The sequence below is a fragment of the Nansenia antarctica genome (assembly GCF_963989245.1).
Source record: "Nansenia antarctica genome assembly, chromosome: 1".
Lineage (NCBI taxonomy): Eukaryota > Metazoa > Chordata > Actinopteri > Argentiniformes > Microstomatidae > Nansenia > Nansenia antarctica.
This window is the reverse complement of record NC_137674.1, coordinates 22777752-22794315: the sequence shown is the minus strand read 5'-3', so window position 1 is coordinate 22794315 and position 16564 is coordinate 22777752. Positions and strand designations below refer to the sequence as shown.

The 16564-nt window shown below is 44.8% G+C and overlaps 1 protein-coding gene across 1 annotated transcript; it reads right to left on the bottom strand.

Moving 5' to 3' along the window:
- Positions 1-2429: 2429 nt before the first annotated feature.
- On the bottom strand, positions 2430-10872 carry LOC308158912 (protein LBH-like). The gene is made up of 4 exons (XM_080532627.1): positions 10757-10872; positions 5241-5346; positions 3493-3670; positions 2430-2511 (listed from the first exon to the last, which is right to left on the bottom strand). The coding sequence occupies exons 2-4, from the start codon at positions 5319-5321 to the stop codon at positions 2462-2464; spliced, it is 309 nt and encodes a 102-aa protein (XP_080388753.1). The 5' UTR covers positions 5322-5346; positions 10757-10872; the 3' UTR covers positions 2430-2461.
- Positions 10873-16564: the final 5692 nt, after the last annotated feature.

Sequence of the window (16564 nt, the reverse complement as noted above, 5' to 3'; positions counted from 1 at the left end):
TAGAGGCTGTGTCTCAGGAGGTAGAGGCTGGTGGAGGTAGAGGCTGTGTCTCAGGAGGTAGAGGCTGGTGGAGGTAGAGGCTGTGGCTCAGGAGGTAGAGGCTGGTGGAGGTAGAGGCTGTGTGGAGGTAGAGGCTGGTGGAGGCTGGTGGAGGTAGAGGCTGTCTCAGGAGGTAGAGGCTGTGTCTCAGGAGGTAGAGGCTGGTGGAGGTAGAGGCTGTGTCTCAGGAGGTAGAGGCTGGTGGAGGTAGAGGCTGTGTCTCAGGAGGTAGAGGCTGGTGGAGGTAGAGGCTGTGTCTCAGGAGGTAGAGGCTGTGTCTCAGGAGGTAGAGGCTGGTGGAGGTAGAGGCTGTGTCTCAGGAGGTAGAGGCTGGTGGAGGTAGAGGCTGTGTCTCAGGAGGTAGAGGCTGTGTCTCAGGAGGTAGAGGCTGTGTCTCAGAAGGTAGAGGCTGTATCTCAGGAGGTAGAGGCTGTGTCTCAGGAGGTAGAGGCTGTGTCTCAGGAGGTAGAGGCTGTGTCTCAGGAGGTAGAGGCTGTGTCTCAGGAGGTAGAGACTAGTGGAGGTAGAGGCTGGTGGAGGTAGAGGCTGTGGCTCAGGAGGTAGAGGCTGGTGGAGGTAGAGGCTGTGGCTCGGGAGGTAGAGGCTGGTGGAGGTAGAGGCTGTGGCTCAGGAGGTAGAGGCTGGTGGAGGTAGAGGCTGTGTCTCAGGAGGTAGAGGCTGGTAGAGGTAGAGGCTGGTGGAGGTAGAGGCTGTGTCTCAGGAGGTAGAGGCTGGTAGAGGTAGAGGCTGGTGGAGGTAGAGGCTGTGGCTCAGGAGGTAGAACCGGCGTCTAATGATCGCAAGGTCGGCAGATCGGTGGTTCGAACCCTGGCTGGTCACATGTCGAGGTGTCCTTGGGCAAGACACTGAACCCCAAATTGCTCCCAATGAGCGGGCCGGCGCCTTGCATGGTAGCTTGCCGCCATTGGTGTGTGAATGTGTGTGTGAATGGGTGAATGAGAGGCCATTGTAAAGAGCTTTGGAATAAGGCGCTATATAAGGCAGTCCTATATAAGTCAGTCTATAGAAGTCAGTCTATAGAAGTCAGTCTGTATAAGTCAGTCTGTATAAGTCAGTCTATATAAGTCAGTCTATATAAGTCAATCTATATAAGTCATTCTACATAAGTCAACCGCTACTATCTGAAGACAATACCACTGTTCCATGTCAATAACACTGTTATTGACTGTTATTGCTATAACAACATTCTATTTTTTATTTTATTAATGACAGTATGTGTTCAGTGTTATACAGTATGGTTATGTTATATAATATATTTTATAACATGGTGTTATTACTGAGTATCTACAAAACACAGGAGCAGAACAGCTTTGACAAGTCAAAATAGTTTATTGTTTATTGTTTGTGCAATAAATTAGGCTTTAATTCTAGGCCATTACATTTCCATTGTTTAGAAAAAACATTAACTCTATCTAAAGCTACTCTGACAGGGTTAATGCAGTTAGCAGTCCAGCATAATATCTAACACACACAGATGTGTCACGCCTGTGGTCTGCGACCAGAAGATTATCTCTGGGTGTTAGCTATTAGCTATTAGCTAACACCCAGCTATTAGCTATTAGCTATTCCTCCTTACGATAGAAGAGTGTACTTAAAAGAAGTCACTCACATGATAAACCAGACATAAGAAAACATGGATTTTCTTTCCTCCCCATTACACAGGAAACACTATGCAACAAACTAGAACAACTAGTCAAACTAGTCGCACACAACCTTTGAATACTGCCCTAAACAAACAGTTCTGCTTTTACAAAGAATTAGCATCTTACCGTCTGTTTACACAGAGTATCAGAAATATCTACAACCAGAAGATAGACAACAATTGGATAAAATAAAAACGTATTTATGGAAATATTCAATTACTTGCTGTGCTTTAGAAACTGTGATTTCATTATTTACTTGTATTTATTTAACCAGGAGGTTGGTCTCGTCTAAGTGAATACTGCACAGAGTCGTTACCAGGGGAGTATGGCACATGTGGGCTAATATATCTAAGACAGTTCGTGACGTTAGAATTATAAGGTTCTATCTCAATTTTTGTCAAAATTGAGTTTTTACATAATCTGATAAATTAGGTGTTTATTAATGCCTGTGTGGCGTTATTTCTAAAATGTTGACATTCTTTAGTTAGTAATTCATCAAATACAAAGGCTCCATCTCACAGAACATAATGGAATGTAAAAACTTTGATGCTCAATATCTCTGAACTGCCCTAAACGGAGATAGAACCTTATCATTCTAAACTCACAAGCTTTCAGAGAACTCTGCTTGGAATGTTCAGATGAAGTCATGGGGGGTCTGGGTGGTGAGCAGACCTCTCCTCTGTCCCCCCCCTCCCCTGGTCTGTCCGTCCATCTCCCTCTGTTCACAGTGAGTGCTGGTTTGGGGCCGGATGCGCTTCTTAGTTGGACTCGTGGACGTCAGCCTCGGCCTCCACACCCAGACCCTCGTCTGAGAGACAAACCAGGAAGCAGAGAGGTAAACAAGTAAGTGAGTAAGTAAAGTTTATTTATATAGCACCTATCACAGACCGACCAGCGGTCACAAAGTGCTTTACATAAGCTATAAAAACATAATTAAAGAGCAAAAGTAATAGCAGGTGGTTAAAAGAAATAGGTAAACAAGTGAAAATAAAAACAAGAAACAAATAACAAGTGTACAACAAAATAATAACAAGACACAAAAAGACAGACAGGCTTCTTTTGGGGTTAGCCGAAAGCCTGTCTGTACAGGACAGTCTTGAGCTGTTTTTTTAAAAGCTTCGACCGAGAACCGCTGATCTGAGTTCCAAGGGAAGAGCGTTCCAAAGTTTGGGAGCCACGGTTTGGAATGCTCGATCACCTTTGGGTTTTTAATCTGGCAATCAGGTAGAAGAACTCTTGTATGGCAAACAGGAAACACATTCAGGAAACCAACAACAGGAAACCAATCGGCTAAATGTCTGCAGGGCTCGACATTAACGCCGTTTTACTTGTCCGGAGCAAGTCAAACTTTCGCCGGGTTTGTTTGCGCGAGCACGACAACGCTGCTAGATCCTGGATATGTTTACCTGTGTGCAGGAAGAACAACAGACGGCGCAGGCGCCAGACCAGACTAGATGATCGTGAGTGAAGATATTATCAAAGCATGCTCGCCTGTCGATCACCCGTACGCTTTGATAATATCTCACTCACGATCATCTAGTCTAGTCTGGCGCCTGCACCGTCTGTTGTTCTTCCTGCACAGGTAAACATATCCAGGATCCAGCAGCGTCGACGTGCTCGCGCAAACAAACGCGGTGAAAGTTTTACTAGCTCCGGACAAGTAAAACGGCGTTAATGTCGAGCCCTGAGGTAGAACTCTTGTATGGCAAACAGGAAACACATTCATGACCAATCGGCTAAATGTCTGTGAATGTTATATGTTATGTCAGATGTCAGGTGAGCCGAGTACCTGGAGCATGTTCAGGTGTGCTGTGGGGGGGGGCCGGGGGGGCGTCTGTGGGGGTCAGGTTGTCCGGGGGCCAACGGAGCTCCCCGCTCTCCACCTCTCCTGCGTCGGACGGCTCCACCACGATGGAGGGCAGCCGCTTGGACAGCTTGGGGTACCGCTCATGGGCGTCTGGGAAGATCTGGACAGAGACACGGGGTTGGGTAAATGGTAAATGGTAAATGGACTGCACTTATATAGCGCCTTTTTTGCTGCTCCAAAGCTCTTTACAACGGCCTCTCATTCACCCATTCACACACACACCAACGACGGCAAGCTACCATGCAAGGCGCCGGCCCCGCTCACTGGGAGCAATTTTGGGGTTCAGTGTCTTGCCCAAGGACACTTCGACATGTGGCCAGCCGGGGCTCGAACCACCGATCTGCCAACCTTGCGATCATTAGACGGCGACTCTACCTCCTGCGCCACAGCCGCCCCTCTCACTTCTGGGAACTGTTATCACTGAAGAGAGCACGCAAGATTGTGGCTGACCCCTCACATCCAGCTCACTGCTTGTTTGAATCACTCCCTTCTGGACAGCGGTACAGGGCCACCAGGACAAAAACATCACAACACTTGAACAGTTTCTTCCCCAAAGCCATAGCCCTCCTCAATAACTGCTGATCATTCAACCTTGCACTCTACATGTTCTTGCACATAGTTGTACAGTATATTTATTCACTCATATTGGTACTGTATATTTTGTCTTGAGTATTGTTGTGTTGTCGTCTCGTTGTTGCATGTACTGTAGCTTGTTCAGCATGGTAGAATACCAAATCATGTTCCTAGTGCACTGCACATGGCGAATAAAGTTGAATTGAATTGAATTGTTAGATACTGCCAGGTAAACGGGGGTAGTGGTGGTCTAGAGGATAGTGGTTCTCAAACCTCTCCTTGGGGACCCCCAGCCGCTCCACATATCTGATCTGTTCCACCACCAGCACACCTGACTCAACTAATCAAGTATAAAGCAATTATGGTTTGATTAGTTGAGTCAGGTGTGCTGGTGGTGGAACAGACCAGATATGTGGAGCGGCTGGGGGTCCCCGAGGAGAGGGTTGAGAACCACTGACCTATAGGGGATAGTGAGTTGGACTGATGATCGGGGAAGGTTATGAGTTCGAATCCCGCGTGGAACACCACCACTAGTGTGCCCTTGAGTAAGGCCCTCAGCTACTCCAGGGAGATCTAATTGTAAGTCTCTTTGGATTAAAAGCATCTGCTAAATGGTTAAATTATTATAAATTAGATAAACATTCATTAACCTCAACAGGGTTCTATCAGAACAGACACCTGAGATCTTTGCAATGAGTTAATTCATGTTTTTTTTTTAAATATATATATTTACATATATTTTGTATAAGTACAAGTGCAGATTGTGTGTTTGGGGGCTTGTTTGAGTTGTTGGTGGATGGTTGGAGGTTTGCATTTACATATGTTTGGCATTTAGCAGACGCCTTTTTCCAAAGTGACAAACAATCGATACATTTGACTAAGCAAGTGAATCATCAATCCACCAGTTGCAGCAGGAAGAGTAATCTAGCTCAGGCCAGGGGCCATTGGCAGTCGTCGTGATAGAAGAAAAATATACAGTCAATATAGACACTGGAGAAACAGAGAAACAGTACAAGGGGGGCAGTAGAAGTCTTAGGGGACACAGTAGAGGGGAAAAGCGTGTGTCTCAGGTTTGAGTGACGCAGCAGAAGACAAACCTGGAAGGAGAGGCTCTGCTCCCCCGCCGGCCCGCTGAAGTCCTCCATCCCCGGCTCCCGCGTGTTCATCACCTCCGTCATCACTGGGGCTGGCAGCGCTGGATCTCTATAATAAGCAATGTTCATACATTCATTTTTTTCTGAGTGGGGCAGTCCCACTCATATTTTTCATTTTATTGGACAGATACAGTGAAGACAGACAGGAAAGTAAGGAGAAGAAGGGAGGGAGAGAGAGGGCATGTCAGCAGGGCATGGGCCGGATTCGAACCCATGCCGACATGGGCATATGTGTGAACTGTAGACCGCGGTGCTAGACCACTGGACCACCCCAGGCCATGGTGCTAGACCACTGGACCACCCCAGGCCATGGTGCTAGACCACTGGACCATCCCAGGCCATGGTGCTAGACCACTGGACCACCCCAGACCATGGTGCTAGACCACTGGACCACCCCAGGCCATGGTGCTAGACCACTGGAACACCCCAGACCATGGTGCTAGACCACTGGACCTCCCCAGGCCATGGTGCTAGACCACTGGAACACCCCAGACCATGGTGCTAGACCACTGGACCTCCCCAGGCCATGGTGCTAGACCACTGGACCTCCCCAGGCCATGGTGCTAGACCACTGGACCACCCCAGGCCATGGTGCTAGACCACTGGAACACCCCAGACCATACACCCCAGACCATGGTGCTAGACCACTGGACCTCCCCAGGCCATGGTGCTAGACCACTGGACCTCCCCAGGCCATGGTGCTAGACCACTGGACCACCCCAGGCCATAGTGCTAGACCACTGGACCACCCCAGGCCATGGTGCTAGACCACTGGACCTCCCCAGGCCACATATTAATCATTAATTAATGATCTCTCTCTTCTGGTACATAGCACCTGCAAGACTGACGTGGCTTATAATTACTTATCATTACAGTACATCCACCCAGCTCCACACAAACCCTATCACCGCTACTTCTGCAGAGAGCCTGGCTGCAGGACACAACACGTTGAATGTGAGGAAGGAACCTTCGACACGCCGGTCCGCTTCGAAACGCTAAAAATAGCAACAATGTTTGATGTGGCCAGTACAGCACTTATCAGCCCCTTCACTGAGGTCCCACACACAGGTAGGAAGTCAGAGAAATTGATTATCCTGCATGGTATTCAGATGGAGACCATTGAGATATAGATACATTTATTATTTGTCTCAGAACAGATCATCAGATAGATGAGAGTGATGTGTGCCAAAGAGGTGAGGCTCACTGACAACTTATTATCCAGGGGAACGGCTTTGACTGCGGAAAAGTCGTGAGCTTAGAATGATAAGGTTCTATCTCCATTTAGGGCAGTTCAGAGATATTGAGCGTCAAAGTTTTTACATTCCATTATGTTTTGTGAGATGGAACCTTTGTATTTGATTAATTACTAACTAAAAGATGTCAACATTTAAAAAAATAACACCACACAGGCATTAATAAACACCTAATGTATCAGATTATGTAAAAAACTAAATTTGTACAAAAATGGAGATAGAACCTTATAATTCTAACGTCACGAAGTGTCAGACTGCTGAGAAACACTTTGTATAGACTGTAGAAACTCATCAGGTTCTTTATGGCTGTCAGATAATAACCGCATTGAAGTCGGTAACTTGTTATTCATAGAGAGAAATACAGATGTGTTGGTAATCTTTATTTGCTTACAGCATACCAGGCCTGTAACTCTCCACACAGCACCTGGTGTGACTTTCTGAAGGATAATACAGTGATTGATTTCATGCTGCGACATGTCAGTTGTACTCTGATGTTGTAACACATTTATGTATCTGCGTACGCTGTGATTCATACTGTCTACTGGTATTGATTCTGTATTCTGCTGCAATGCCAGCGTCGAAGAACATGAACCTGTGTGCCCGTACATTAGATGTAATAAAAGCTATTATGATACTGATGGAAGTTTAAATGTGTCCTGAAACCACTCAAATATAATCATGTTTTTTTTATCTCTCTCTCTCTCTCTTTTTCTGTGTCTGTGTGTCTCTCTCTCTCCCTCTCTCTCTCCCTCCCTCCCTCCCTCCCTCCCTCAGCTCTTGCTTATTTAATGATCCATCGTGAATCCACTTCAACTGAAATGAAGCTTTAACATGTTTTGACAGGAAATAAAGCCACATCACAAGATACTCTTGTGCATCCAATCTCATATGCAAATACCTCCCAGGCCTGGCCCAACGGTAAAAATCAACGGTATTTCACTAAATAAATCAACTTTAACCAAATTAATGTTTTTCCCCATTTCTTTTCATAGATCTCAAAGCATTTTTAATAGATGTAATGCCTCATGCTGTGTGAGCTGGGCTGTTTAACACGATCTAGAAGATCACTTAGTATTCATATGTGCAGCTGTCCCTGATGTCATGGTGATGTCAGGTGGTGTCAGGTGGTGTCAGGTGTTGTCAGGTGATGTCAGGTGATGTCAGGTGGTGTCAGGTGATGTCATGGTGATGTCAGGTGATTTCAGGTGGTGTCAGGTGATGTCAGGTGGTGCCAGGTGGTGCCAGGTGGTGTCAGGTGATGTCAGGTGGTGTCAGGTGATGTCAGGTGAGGTCAGGTGATGTCAGGTGATGTCAGGTGGTGTCAGGTGATCTAGGGTGATGTCAGGTGGTGTCAGGTGATGTCATGGTGATGTCAGGTGATTTCAGGTGGTGTCAGGTGGTGTCAGGTGGTGTCAGGTGATGTCAGGTGGTGTCAGGTGGTGTCACGTGATGTCAGGTGGTGTCAGGTGTTGTCAGGTGATGTCAGGTGATGTCAGGTGGTGTCAGGTGGTGTCAGGTGGTGTCAGGTGATGTCAGGTGATGTCAGGTGGTGTCAGGTGATGTCAGGTGGTGTCAGGTGGTGTCAGGTGATCTAGGGTGATGTCAGGTGATGTCAGGTGGGGTCAGGGGGGGTCAGAGGAACAGCTGGTACTGTCATAAGGAGTCAGGCCATCCAACATGAAGGCCTCTGTGGCCTCGACAGGCCTTCATATTTAACCAGCCCGAGCTTCTCCGGGACTCCCAGGCTGGCAAGTTCATAAATTACCCGCCTCTGTCGAATCAGAGCGGCTGCTGTTGCTGTTGCCATGGAGACAAGCAATCGTGATGCCTTTGATTGTTCGAGTGGTGCACTCGGACTCGGTCGTCGTCGAAAGGAGAGTTGATTTGGTTTGTTTTCAATGTGTTACATTATGTAGCGATTACTGACGGCTAGATTCTGTTGTGAGATTTCAACTCTCGACTTGGATTTATGACTCTTTTTTTTATAGTTAGTCATCCTCCTCATCTCATATGAATGTGAACCATGTCCCGGGAAAGACAATTGCCTCTCTATTCTTATACTCAAAAGCTCAGCTTGTCCTTAGAAGGAATGTCAGTCAGTAGTCACATTGTGTCTTCTTGACCTCCCACTGTCCGCGCTCAGGGCAGAAGGCTTCTCTCTTATTCACCCTGGCCTGAGGAGAGACAGCCTCGACCTGGCATACCGTGTGATCCCACAGCTAGGGTTAGATTGTGAAAGCTTTGGTACAGCACACATTCCTGTGGTGAATATCTGGTATGCCTTTTCTACTCTCGCACGTACGCACGCGCAAACACACACATGCACACACGCACACACGCACACACGCACACACACACAGGTGAATCACCATACCAAACAGAGTTCCAGTGAATCCGCCGGGCGTTAAGTGACTGATGCACAGCTACAGTATAATGTGTAGGAGGCACGGGTGGGGCAGGATGGGGTCAGATGGGAAGAATGCTGTCACGGTTTATATCCAATGATTCAAAAGTCAAGTATGCGTGGCATTGTAGCCAGTGGGATGTGTTTCTCATGCCACCGATGTGAGGAATTTCCATTTGACCCCAAAAACAGGCTACTTGTTGCAATACAGTGAGAAACCAGGTTCTGTTCCTTATGTTCCTGTCTCTGTCTCTGTGTCTGTGTATGTTCCTGTCTCTCTGTCACTTATCAGGGACTGAACATCCTGGTTAGTCAACAGCTAGCTAGTAGCCTGGGGAGAGATTACTGGATTACTGGCTATGTAAAGTCACAGGTCACACAATATCAACACTGTTTTAGGGGTAAAGTCACAATATACCAACACTGTTTTAGGGGTAAAGTCACAATATACCAACACTGTTTTAGGGGTAAAGTCACAATATACCAACACTGTTTTAGGGGTAAAGTCACAATATACCAACACTGTTTTAGGGGTAAAGTCACAATATACCAACACTGTTTTAGGGGTCAAGTCATTGGAGCTCAGGTTCTATCTGGTCTCAATGTCCCAGAATGCAAGGCTAATGAGTTGGTGGATATCATTAAATATACAGCAAATAGAGATATGCGCAAACTGTGTTTCACAGGATACGTGACGACAATTATTGGCTATAAGTGAATGCTAGTGCAGAGGAGTGCTGTGTGTCATCTCACATACCCAGTACTAACACACATACACATACACACATACCCAGTACTAACACACATACACACATACACACACATACACACATACACACACACACATACCCAGTACTAACACACATACCCAGTACTAACACACACACACACACACACACACACACACACACACATACCCAGTACTAACACACATACCCAGTACTAACACACATACATACATACACACATACCCAATACTAACACACATACACACATACACACATACCCAATACTAACACACATACACACATACACACATACACACATACACACATACCCAGTACTAACACACATACACATACACACATACACACATACACACATACACACATACCCAGTACTAACACACATAATGTTAATGTTAATGTTAATGTTAATTTTATTTATAATGCGCCCCCCATCCAACTTTTACATCTGCCCGGGGCGCAGACACATACATACACACATACACACATACCCAGTACTAACACACATACACACATACACATATACACACATACACATACACATACACACATACACACATACACACATACCCAGTACTAACACACATACACACACACACATACCCAGTACTAACACACATACACACATACACACATACACATATACACACATACACATACACACATACACATACACATACACACATATGCACATACCCAGTACTAACACACATACACACATACCCACATACACACATACCCAGTACTAACACACATACACACATACCCAGTACTAACACACATACACACATACACATACACACATACACACATACACACATACCCAGTACTAACACACTGGAAATATCTCACTGTCAACAATGACAGCTAAACAAAAACATTAAACCAAACAGTTTTTTTTTTATCAACATTTACAAACTATTACATTAGCCTTGTTAACTCTATTTATCAGATGTCTATTCCACGAGTTATTGTGTGTTTATTGGATCAAAAAACTTTTTATGGCCAGAATTGTCAACATACTGAATCGGTGCGTAAACAGCTATGTTATCCTACCTGATTGGATTGATCGTTTCCTTGAGATAGATATCCTGATAGATATCCTGTGTTTTAATTCACGATGGTGGTTTTCCAGTAAGACTGACTCGAATCTTAAGAGAAATCTTAACACCCTGCTGCACGCTGACGCTCCAGATGAAGTTTGCGCACTGGCGGCTGGAGTTTGCGCACTGGACAGACAGAGATGGGCTGGAGGCGCGCCTGATGCTTTGCCAATTCAAGTAATTGATTGCAGGAGATAGTTTCGTGTGAAAGCAGCGGAAAAGTTGAAGTAACTGCAGTAGCCTACGTAATCGAATCCTCGTATTTTGTTTCGTCCGTTAAATGCCCTACGGTGTGGTTGTCGACTACTAATACCAGCACGTCTGTGCACGACCGCACATTGACAATATATTGCTTCGAAAAGTCAAGCCGTTTGACTTCAGTTTCTACGGTTCTCTACGTTATTGAGATAACCTATTTTGAGTCTAATGCACTTCAGATCACTTTGGACCTGGAATAGTTCATGACATAATTGATATAATGTTCCAAAGATCCCCTAACAAGATCCTATTGGCCTGGAAACATGTATGGGCAGTGAGAGCAATTATGATTAGTCTACCCTTTATAACTGCCTGTCTTCATTTAATATGTACATACAATTCCTTTGTATGTGCTTACAGTTCCACAACACCGTGATTAGCACATGAATGAAGATACACTTGGAGAGCTGGATGTCGTGTTCGTCGATCGCACTGACTGCATCATTGTGATGTGAACTGGTGATGTCTCCGTCATTGTCACACATCTTGACTCAAGTTCAGTGTAGTAATACTGACGCTTATTCTGGTTGAGTAGATAGAACACTACTGACCCCTAGTGACAGGATGTAAGTACTACTACAGCCATGCAACACAGACGCACTCTGTACATTGTCCCAATTTAAATTTAAATTGACTGAATTGTTAAAACGTTGCTGTGAAATTGTGTGGAAATATCACTTAGAGTAAGTTTGAGTTCTACCAAGAGAGAGGAATGGATATGTAGTGAAGATGACACATAATTGGATAACATATAAATTCATACTGTATTGCAATAATGACATTTTTGATTGAGTTTATTTAGTATATTCTGCAATTACATTGATTACATCAGTGAAGACCGAATAGAAATAGGAGCTACAATCAAAGTAACTTGCAAAAAGAAGTTATTAAAATCAACTATGTACATATAGGCGATTCAGTTTTCCTACTTTATACAGTGACAAATCCAGAAAAAAAAGAAATGTTAGGTTTACATCTAAGCATAACTTTAATCAAATATAGTTGCATCTATGTATTTACTGTTCATTTACTTTGATTTCAAGCATTCGTTTTCATAAACAAGCCATGATAATACACAGATACTGTATGTAAATGTCAATACATCCATAATGAGTTCAATGCTCTATAGTTGGGTCTTGTTATGTCACATGATAATACATATATCATAAATATTTCATTATGCACTCTAATTGACTAGTCGCACTGACTAATTGTACTTTGAAATAATTAAAGCTACTTTTCCTCTCAATATTTGACTGCCCAGAATGGAATAAAGTGCAGATATTGGAGGCTGTTCTTCAAGCTAAACATCTACAACAAAGCATGTGATGGTGGATGAACACATTCCTCAGTCTACATTTTAAACAGAGGGACTGTTTCTGTTTTCTTGCAGTGAAAAAAACAACATATTAGGTGAAATATATCAATAAACTTAGGCTAGGCTGATCTTGACATTGTTATCTGTATCATGGATCTCTACACCAATCTCTACTGTTTACTGCACGTGTGTGTGTGTGTGTGTGTGTGTGTGTGTGTGTGTGTGTGTGTGTGTGTGTGTGTGTGTGTGTGTGTGTGTGTGTGTGTGTGTGTACTATACTTAAAAATATTGCATATATTAAAGCTTAAATAAGCACATTTATAGCCTGACTGGAATCATTTCTTCGTCGATCTGGGGGGGGGGGGTTGACCAGGTGAGGGTGACCAGGTGAGGGTGACCAGGTGAGGGTGACCAGGTGAGGGTAACCAGGTGAGGGTAACCAGGTGAGGGGACCTAGCACATTTCTAACCACTGGCTACATTTTAGCTCCATCAAAAAACTTCATTTTCTCAGTGTGCATACTGTCTCTCATCCTCTGTATGGACGAGGCGGTCTCATCTGAGACGGGCTCGCTAGGCTCCACCCCCATGCGCTCGCTAGGGTCCACCCCGAACACATGTGTAGCTCTCTGAGTTATGACAACCGTTTCCATGTCTTTGCTCGACATCTGCCTCACCACATGCTTCTCCACGACCACACGCTCCCCGCTCAGCGTTCTGTGGGTGGAGTCGTCCTCTCCTGTCCAATCAGAGGCTGTTGTCTTCATGGTCACTGTCTTACGGGAGGACGTAAGGCCGTCAGCTGAGCGCACCTGGAAGTCTGTGAGCAGCGTGGCATGCTGGGTATCCGGTTTCGCTTGTATGTTTGTCGTGATGATGTGTATGTCGCCGGGCTCCTGTTTGAGGGTGTCGACTGACGAAGACGAGGCTCCGGAAGAAGACATTGTAATGGTGATCTTCTCTGGCAAGTGGGGTTCGAGGGAGATCCGCTCTGTTCTGGTGGTGGAGGTGATGACATCACCCTGTAGCCCTCCGAGCCCCATAGTGGCGACGGGGTCGGAGTATTTCACCGTCACTTTGGTTGGGGAGGCAGAGGACGGACGCCCTTGTTCACTCGTCACTGTAGAACTGATATCAGCAAAGGCATCTGAAGAGGCGCTGAAGGGCAATGAAGAGGCGAAGCTAACATCCTCCACGGTCTCATATGTAGGGCTATTTTCACTCACTTCTTTTTCTGAAGTCTTGACAGCTTCGGAGGGAGAGCTGAGTCCAAATTTGGGGAATTTAAACCAGGGAGTTTGTGTGTTTGATTCTTTCTCAGCATTTCTCTCCTCCTCTTTTGGTTCTGGTTGCTTTTCATTTTCGTCAACAGTCACATTTGTGCTGACCACTGTTTCGCTCTCCTCTGGCGCCCGGTTGAAACCAAGCCTGGGAAACTTAAACTTAGATTTAGATTTTTCTTTAACTTCCTCCTCTTTGTGCACTGGTTGAGTTTCAGCGATGAGTTGAGCGTTTAGTTCTGGAAGCTTCTCTTCCACGTCCTCTGATGAGGCTCCACCGAATTCAACATCGATACCCCTTAGAACCTCCCCAAATGATGTCAGAGTCAACTTAGATGATTTATCTGGTTCTTGTGTGTCCACCTGCAGCTCCTTCTGCAAAATAACATCTGGAGTTTCGTCTTTAGATTCCGTTTCCTCATGTTCATGTTCAGCCTCGGGTTTAGATTTTGAAATACTGAACCTCGGCATTTTGAAGGAGAGTTTGAATTTACTAGGGGAACCGTGATCTTTACCGTCATCTGTCTGCTTTGACATCTCAGGGTCGACGGCTTCCAGTTCAGGATGGTCGGTATTAATCTGACCAACATCTGCTTTGATATTTGTCTCAATATCGGTTTCTTCTACAGTAGAAATTGTTACGTCAGCATTGATGTCAGGGGACTGGAGATTTGGCTTCTGTGTAGTCATACCAAATTTGGGCATCGTAAAAGTCGGCAATTTGAATTTTCTTGGGGAACCTTTAATGGAGGCATCATCCTTGGAGCCTGTTTCTGCAGTGGCAATGCCCTCGATGTCTACTCCCTCAGCTGACGGTCTGTCAGCATCAGGTAGCTGAACGTTAGCTTGCCCCTCAGTGGTAGAGATACCAACACCTGGTTCTGATGTATCCATGTCCACCCCAGGGCCTTTCAGCTTCGGTAATGAGATGCCGAATTTTGGGAGCTTGAATTGACTCTCTTGCCTGTCAATCTCAATGCCTTTGCTCTTCATATCCAAATCTACACTTGAGCCTTCAGCATTAAACGTACCAGATCCTTTAATAGCTGTATCCTCTGGCTCTGGTACAGTTCCTTTGATGTCTTTATCTTTATCAGAATCATCTACCTTCAGAGAGGTTGTGCCAAATTTAGGAAATTTAAATGATGGCAATTTGAATCTTGTAGGGGAGTCAACAACGTCTTCCACTTCAACTTTAGTCTCTGCTCCTTTCATTTCCACCTCTGGTTCTTTGACCTCCACTTTTCCCTCTGGAAGAGAAATATCCACCTTTGGGAGGCTGACATCAACCTCAGGGGCTTTGATCTCTGGTTTTGAAAATCCAAGGTTGGCAAATGGGTTAGAAATCCGTGGCTTTTTCATTTTGACATCAATATCTGTAGCAGGTCCCTCTGGTATTTCAACTTCATTAGAGGGTGCTAAAATATCAATATTAGCATTTTGAACCTCTACTTTGGCCTTTGGTAATGAGACATCTACGGGTACATCTGTCTTTGACACATTCAAATTGATTTCAGGACCTTTTACCATTGGCAGTGAGACTCCAAATTTCGGTAGTTTAAACTTACTTCCTTGTCCCTCAAGTTCAGCTCCTTTACTCTTCATGTCCACATCTATAGATGGACCTTTAATGTCAACATTGGGTTCTGTTATGTCAACTGCAGGTGCTTCTCCTGATATTGTTAGTTTGGGTCCTGTTATTTCAGCTCCATGAACCTTAATGTCCTTATTCACATCAGGTACTTCTACTGTGACATTGGGAGCCGTGGAACCAAATTTAGGGAATTTAAAAGTTGGCATTTTGAATCTTGTGGAGCCGGCAACATCTTCGACTTCAACTTGAGTCTCTGGAGCTTTAATTTCCACTTCTGGCTCTTTGACCACGACCTTTCCCTCTGGAAGAGAAATATCCACCTTTGGGAGGCTGACATCTACTTCAGGGGCTTTGACCTCCTGTTTCGAAAATCCAAATTTGGGGAATGACATCTGTGGCTTTTTAATTTTCACATCAATATCTGTAGCAGCCGCCTCTGGTATTTTAACTTCAATAGAGGGATCTTTAACTTCAACATCAGGTATTTGGACATCTCCTTTGGCTTCTGGTAATGTTACATCTGTTATTTCTGCTGTGGCACCAAATTTAGGGAATTTTAAAGATGGCATTTTGAACCTTGTGGGTGAACCGAAAACATCTTTCACTTCAACTTGAGTCTCTGGAGCTTTAATTTCCACTTCTGGCTCTTTGACCACGACCTTTCCCTCTGGAAGAGAAATATCCACCTTTGGGAGGCCGACATCTACTTCAGGGGCTTTGACCTCTGGTTTGGAAAACCCAAATTTAGGGAATGACACCCGTGGCTTTTTCATTGTCACATCAATATCTGTAGCAGCCCCTTTTGGTATTTGAACTTCAATAGAGGGTTCTTTGAGTTCAACATCTGGTATTTTGACATCTCCTTTGGCTTCTGGTAATGTGACATCTACATCTGTCTTTGACCTACTTTTTGGCATTGACATTCCAAATTTCGGTAGTTTAAACTTACTTCCTTGTCCCTCAAGTTCAGCTCCTTTACTCTTCATGTCCACATCTATAGATGGACCTTTAATGTCAACATTGGGCTCTTTTAAGTCAACTGCAGGTGCTACTCCTGATATTGTTAGTTTGGGTCCTGTTATTTCAGCTCCATGAACTTTAATGTCCTTATTCACGTCAGGTACTTCTACTGTGACATTGGGAGTTGTTGCACCAAATTTAGGGAATTTTAAAGATGGCATTTTGAATTTTGTGGGTGAGCCGACAACATCTTTCACTTCAATTTGAGTCTCTGGAGTTTTAATTTCCACTTCTGGCTCTTTGACCTCCACTTTTCCCTCTGGAAGAGAAATATCCACCTTTGGGAGGCTGA

Coding starts and splice junctions, on each gene's coding strand:
- LOC308158912 (XM_080532627.1), bottom strand. CDS start 5,321: ATGACGGAGGTGATGAACACGCGGGAGCCGGGGATGGAGGACTTCAGC. Junction 3,671..5,240: donor AGCAGAGCCTCTCCTTCCAG/GTTTGTCTTCTG, acceptor GTCTCTGTCCAG/ATCTTCCCAGACGCCCATGA. Junction 2,512..3,492: donor CACACCTGAACATGCTCCAG/GTACTCGGCTCA, acceptor TTTGTCTCTCAG/ACGAGGGTCTGGGTGTGGAG.